Below are 7254 nucleotides of genomic sequence, written 5' to 3'. Positions count from 1 at the left end.
ATTTTTCAGGAAGCATTGAAAAAAAACCCCTGAGATAATTTAATGAAGTAATCCACATAATCATGACTGACAGACCAGCCGTTAAGATCTGTAGAAGGACAGGAGAAGAATTAGACTTGATTTCATGCACAGCTTGAAAAGGTCAACTCACAGAAGCTGGACTGCTTAGAAATATATCAGGAAAGTTAAATGTAATTAGATAAAAATAGCTCAATGACTAACATAATTTAAAAGGAGCTCCTGTGAAGTAATTCAGTAAACTTGTTGCAAAATAGAGATACAACCCCAGCACATTTCAAGGGAAGTCACAGGGCAAAAGTGAAAGTGAAGGATTTTTTTTTTTTACTTTCCACACAATCCCTCCCTTCTAGATCACACACGAGGTTATTCTTGTACTGAACTTTAAAAAGAAACAAGTTATAACAGAAGTGCCTGCTGTGAAATTTATACACAAAGTAAAAATAAAACTAAGATAAGTAAAAATACTACAGCAGTCTAGAAAGGACATTTAAAGGAAAGGGAAAAAAAACATCAGTGGAACTGCCAGTTGTGGAGCACATCAACAAAACACAACAGGCTCCCACATGCAAACGTATCAGACCACATCTAATATCCTCATGAGTTGTTTTACACTGCACTGAGAAGGAAGTTGTAAGACTAGAGTATCAGGCAAAGTACACACAGAATGTCTTACACCATGTCTGGACCTGCACAGAGCCTGCATTAGGCCTCCCAGCACTCCCAGTTCTGATGTAACCTTGAACAAAGTCGGCCTGCACGCCCCTAGGCCCCTGGCAACACTCATCCATCTACTGAGTATCCCACTCATGTATCAATAAGAACTTAGCTCTCTGCAAATTTGGATTTCTGTAGGTAATTTTCTGATATCCCAAATAATAATTTTCCTAATGCAGTCTCCATTACCAGCATTTTTCAGATGCCAGGCTATGCCTTCCTGGGAGAGCCAAAAAGCTCCTGGAAAAAAAGATTAGAAAGTATAGGTTCAACTCCATGTCAGGAGAACCTAAATTCAGTTCCATTATTTCAGCTAGTTGTGATTCACAAGGAGAACAGCATGGAGAGTACAGGTCACTAAGGAGAGAGGCTTAAGGCAAAACACTGGGATATGCTGCTCAGGATGACTTTTAAACACACTGATCAGCTCACCCTCTCTGATACAGCAGGTAAATGGGTGTTGCACATTCAATACATCCTCTACAGTTTAAAATGTCCCAGGAAATACTATTGTCAAGAAAGTTTTGTGACAACACCATTGTAATTTCAATTACCTGTGTAATTTTTATGCAGTAAATAAATGAAAATCTCCGGGATGACACGTGAACATTTTCACATGTGATTCCCCAATCGGAGGTAAATCCCACTGTCGGTCTGAACCTGGAAACGTAACAATCTGAATTCACAGGCCTAACAGACTGAGTTAGCACGTTTACATTTGTTGCTGAAACAAAAGCTTCAAGGTCCTCACAATGAAAAAGTTTGACATATGTATATAGTTTTTCAGTGTATGGTTGTAAGACCTGAGTCAGCAAAAATTCTGATACACAGGCTGAACACTGTCTTTGATCCACTTGACCACTCCATCTGCAAAGTGTCACATGAGTTAATCTCTCCCATTTACCTTTTTTATTTGGGTTTCTTCCACTCATTTTTTCCACCTGAGAAATGGCTTCTTCCCAGCAGCTGTTGCTTGCCTGCATATGAGGCTGAATAAACTTTAGTTTTTGTTCCAGAACCTGATGGGCTTCTGTTGTCAACTCAGGTGTCTCCTTAGTATTAACAAGTTTTTCAAGTTCATCCTCAAGAATTATTACCCTAAGTGATGAGGAGATGAACAGAAATAAATAATACATATTTTACTTCACCATCCTTTAAGTATGTCATTGAATAGCCTGTTACTTTCTTCAAGTTTTAAGAATCTGACTCAGCCAACTCCTCAGTGATGCCACAACATTTTAAATATAAGATCCTTTTCTCCCCATCAAGATACGTTGCTCACCTGCATTCATTATAGTAACTTTTGTTTGTAAAACTAAAGGAGTAGGGCAGTTTCAACTGTTTCACCAAGGCAGTGATGAATCTTTAAAAGTATTTACTAAGTAGTTATTATGAGCTGAACTTCATAAGAAAGCGTTTGGCACGTGGCAGAATCGGTGACAGAGAAGTATGCTTTCAGATTTTTTCAAGAGACTGACGAAGCACTGCAAGGTCTTAATGCACTGCTTAGCTTTGGATTTTCACCGGGTACGTAAAAAAAATAAGCAGTAAATAATATGAGGTTTCACATTAAACCAAGGATTTTGACCTCATAGTATGTTGAGACAAGCCTGTGATGGCACAACTGTTGGTATCTGCCTTTTCTTGGTTCTCATCTGGGACAGAAGCTGACAGCCCCAAGAACTCAAGTCCAAAGCCTTCCTTCCTACGGGCACATTCTCTTAACTCATGCGTGAACTTACTCATTGAGCAGGGCCTTGAGATGCAGCTGCAAGCTGCGCACCGCCGTCTGCAGGCTGTTCAGCTCCCTGGACTGCTGCTTTGCTCGGGCTGACCGCTCAAAGCCCGACTGGTGCTGAGTTTCAAAGTACCGGTAGAACTCGTAGCTTCGCTTCAGCTCCTCCAAGCAGGCAGCATGTGTGTGAGGTAGGCCTTGAGTCACATCGGACAGGATATGGTGAGGCAGCCGTTCGGGGGAGATCAAGGGCTTGGGGGATGCATTGGAGGGGGAGAGGAGCAGCACCAGCCTCCTGAAGAATTCCGAACTCTGCCCTACCCAGAGCTGAAAGAGGACCTGCAAAACAGGGTCGGGTTAGCTGGGAAGACAGCCAGTCTGCAAAGCAAATGCACAGATACATGGTGGGGAAGCATTCCTTGGCCAGCCACAGGAACTCTGAAAAACCTGTGAAAATGCACTGAACGTTTTTGAAGGGTATCCCAGACCATGTGATGTTCAGATCTTGTGAACCTCAGGTGACTTAATTCTTCAATGAAGCATATTATATGCAATTATGCTGAAAAGACTGTCAGAGGCCTAGAAACTCATATTCTCATCAGGCAGTCTCATTATTTGCTATAATCTCCAGATACCCTACTGCTCCTAAAGGGCTGCCAAAATTCCAGTGGCAGCAAAGGCATTTTTTCCTTTATAACACCAAGCTATCATTTCTGTGATCTACTAACAACTGCACTGCCCCACACCCAACCTTGAAATGTGAGTCTAGTTGCACTGTACTTCAACAAAAACCATTCTACATCTGAGGAAAGATGAGCTGTTAACTTTTTCTTTTTTTTTTCAAAGTGAGAAATTTTTCCAATGCCACTAAGGAGGGAACAGCTTGTAAAAAATGAATCAATTCACCATGTTATAAATGGTAGAAAAGAGACCAGTCAATCTGTGAGCAAGGGCACCCACAGTTTTAATCCTGAGAAGTTCCACTTCCAATTAAAGGAACTATTTTCTTAGTTTAGAGAAGACTGTTGGCTCAGTAGATTATGATAGAACAGCAGCATCTTATATCTCTAAAATGAAACAGAAAAGTTACAACACTTTCCTCTATTATACTGGTCCTAATTAAAAGGGATCAAATGTAGGTGAGTATGAGGTATAGTCTGAAATCTGTTCCCAAGCATTCCAGACCAAGGAAGACAAAGTAATTGCTCATCGTGCTTTTTCCATCCCTCCATAGCTACAGAACAGGACTAAGAATTTACTTGTTCTGTTGTTTTTTTTTTTAATCTCTAAGATGTGAAATAATGTGTTTACATTTCTGTACTCATACTACCATGGACAAGTAGCAGTTTTTTCCAGTGTACAAACAACCAAGAGCAAAACATTCAGAATAGTAACATAAAATGGCAAATGCAGAGAGATGTTGTATGATGTCCCCCAAGGGCATATAAAACCATACTTGGATACAAACTGATAAAATATTCCAAAAGAAAAAATCCCAAGAGATGGTTATGAGAAGAAAGGACACAAAAATATGAAATTAATTTGGGGCACATGTGCAAGACTGTGATTTGGCTGGGTGCAAATAAAAGGGCAGCAATCACCCAAGTGACCGGGAAGGTGTGGTGCCCTGGATGGAAAGTCAAGAGCTCATGCTATAATAAACACAAAAGAAGACCAATCCCTTCCTCCAGACATAAGGCAAAAGCAGTGAAGGGGTAGCAAACAAAAGTAGTGAACTTGAGGAATCTAAAATAATAATGCGAAACCTACCTGAAAAAGGCACAACAATGAGAGAAAAGGAAAATCCAGATGTATTTAGGGTTGCAAATAGATTGCTCTACGAATGACTTCTGATGATTTTTACTGCCAATTAAACTTCACCCGAAACATCCAACTGGCTCTTCTCAGCTTGAACCAGTATTTTTTCTGAAGCCAAATTTTTTCACTCTTTAAATTGGTGTAGTTCAATGACAAAGTAGCCCAAAGGCACAGGCTATGTTTGTCATCTGGCCTACACATGGACTTTGATGAAAATTAAAATATTAACCAAATCTGGATACATGTCTATGTATTCTACCTGCATTTTAGTATAAAGACAAATCCTCTCAAATTAAGAAATACTGAAGAGGACTCCACGTAAATCCAGGGCTTGAAACACAACAAAGTCCTAAGGTTATTGAAGTATATATTTTATTATTTACACAGGAATCTTCTTAGGATTGATTTATGTTGATTTAGCTTGGTTCAACTACACTGTGTCTAGCCTACACTGCTGTCTGTTGCCACCAAGATTTACTAGTTGGGAGCTTACCTGTACCCAGAAAGCATCCCAACCAGTTTAACTAAGAGATTTCAGTTAAATTACTGCAAATTGCAGTTAAACTTAACTTACAAGCTTGGCACCTCTGACTAGCTTCTTGTACTTAAAAAGAAGTGGGTAAACTTAAAAATAAGTGGGCTTGCGTGATTGCAATTAGAACTTCAGCTAATGAAAAGGCAGGAAAAAAAAATCCCCAAAGCTTAGATCTGATGTAGCTCTTAGCTTACAACTAATTAGGCAAAGCCTCAAAGCTTAGCAATCACTATTACTGGTAACATTTGCTGCCAGAACAAAAGAAGTCTAGGAATTAAGTTAACAAAGTGCAACAAGAGCCAACCCCATAAAAACACAGAAGTAACATAAAAATGGAATTTTCCATTTAAAAAATCATGTTAAAAGGTTCTCAGCAGAGAAGGACTAGAGTGTAGAAGGCTGTATTCTAATTAGATCTTCTTTCCAATTGCAAACATTGACTCATGCAAATTAAAAATAGTTAACATCTCAAAACAAAACAGATAAAAAGGCCATTACATGGTTGTCATTCTGTTCAGTTGAATGTTTTTCCAAGATCAAAGAACGACACTGGTTCATGGCAGCAGGGGTCCAAGCTTATGATTTCTACTCCTTGGTATAACTAAATGCAGCTATTCCCTTTGGCAATTACAACTAATTTATATCTTCAGCTGCCTCTCTTTTTATTCAAATCAAGACATTAGCTAAAAAAGACAAATACATATCTGGAAATTATTCAGCTGGGATCAAGGGAAATCAAACAGCAAAAAATAATGTTTAAAAAGGAGATTGATCAAGCTGATTATAAAAACACTGACTTAAATTGACGTGATTTGCAGCAAGAAATCCTAATGCATTGTGGAGCTTCTCTGCAACTACATGCAAAGAGAAACCACCTAAATGCCAATAGATGTAGAAGCACATGATATGAGACCAATTACACCTCCCCACCAGTTGACCACGTTAATACAGGCTATTATGTACAAGCCATGAGGCTTTGTGACAACTGAAAGAGATGTTCCTGATGTGTATGTCCTCCTAGGAGAGGTTACCTTGAGTGCAGGCAAGCTGAAGCCATCGGTGAGGTTGTGTGCCTCCTCTTCAGAGACCTGCTCCTCACTTAGTCCCAGACCCAGCTCCTTGAAGGGGACTACACAGATGTAGCTGGTCATGTTATCACTCTCCGAATTCAGAGGGTAGGTTTAGCTGGAGTTAAGGTGGTGAACAAAGCAACTTTTGCATGCAACCCACAGAAAAGGAAAAAAAATCAACACCTAAAAAGGTTTCTTATTTCTGGAAATTTGTATGAAAGCACATACAAGTCACTCAAATCCACCTGACTCCTGTTCAACTGAACATTTTGCAGTCCTTATCCAAAACACAAATTTTAAAGGCTCTTAGAAGGATGAGAGGTAAGACATTGACAAAATACCTACGTCTAAATACAAACACATAAAAGAAACAAGACGGATTGGTAAAGAATCCCTGCATCCCTTTCAAGTGAAGAAAAGATCTCATCTGGAAATACCAAGCTTCCAAAAAGTAGCTCATGTTAGTCTCAAAACAGCAATTGTATATTTAAGAGGACAGAAGAGAACAACTCTTGTGTAATTTTAAGTTTCAAAGAAAGCCTTTGTCATAGACCAAACTCAGGACAATGGGAATACCCTGCAAGCTCTGTCTGTGGGAAGACAATTCAGACATCTCAGCAATAACTGCTCTTCCACAGGTAACACTCTGAAGAACAGGAGCTCCCCATTTGTCATACCACTAATTTTAGCGATTACATCAATGAAATGCCACCATGATGTGGGCAGGAACAGGGATGAACTGTTATCCACTAATACTATTCAGCACAATTAAATTCTGAGTGTGAAAATGTACATTTCCAGTCCTTAGAAATGCTTAAAAAGCAGGAAGGAAGCACAATATGACTGATACCAGAAGAGAGATAAAAATAATTCACAGCCTAGGTAGCATTTATTTAAAAATAACATGAATTTTAGTCTAACCACATGGTGGGGAAGGAGGAGGAGGAACAGTTCAAGATTTCTGTATATTTTGGATAGTTACCCAGTCACAAAATAGTAAAATTTGCTTTAAAACAGAAACTGACAACTTGTGGTTCTGAACACATTTGTTCCACAGAAATACATAACAAAAATATTTGGGAAACATTCATTAAAATAAGGCCTTAATTTAAACTATGTATTTTTCATTTATATTTTGATTTATAAACTGAACTCCCTCATCTCTTGGGGCACATAAAGCTGATCAAAAGCACTTGCTCAATAAATTTTTTACCACTTGAGTAGAAGAACACTGCATAAAATAAAATGTCTGTGACCTAGGGAACAGCAATCCTAAGTGTCCAGGCTCTAAACAATTAACTGTTTCTCCCTAATTTCTCCCTTAAGTCCAGGAAGAAAGAAACCCCTGGAGCCTTCTCCAG

General features: G+C 39.1%; 1 protein-coding gene across 1 annotated transcript in view; it reads right to left on the bottom strand.

Annotated features, from left to right (window-relative positions):
- Positions 1–7254, bottom strand: part of VEZT (vezatin, adherens junctions transmembrane protein) — a 45483-nt gene that overhangs the window by 10306 nt on the left and 27923 nt on the right. Inside the window, exons 7-9 of the mRNA XM_010008068.1 lie at positions 5855–6002; positions 2478–2809; positions 1640–1833 (exon numbers count right to left, since the gene is read on the bottom strand). Coding sequence (XP_010006370.1) covers positions 1640–1833; positions 2478–2809; positions 5855–6002 — 674 coding nt within the window. The remainder of the gene's footprint in view (positions 1–1639; positions 1834–2477; positions 2810–5854; positions 6003–7254) is intronic.

The sequence above is a fragment of the Chaetura pelagica genome, unplaced genomic scaffold (genome assembly GCF_000747805.2).
Source record: "Chaetura pelagica isolate M959 unplaced genomic scaffold, ChaPel_1.0 scaffold50, whole genome shotgun sequence".
In the NCBI taxonomy this organism is placed as follows: Eukaryota; Metazoa; Chordata; class Aves; order Apodiformes; family Apodidae; genus Chaetura; species Chaetura pelagica.
Note: the sequence above shows the minus strand (reverse complement) of the source record. Positions and strands in the feature narration are given on the sequence as shown.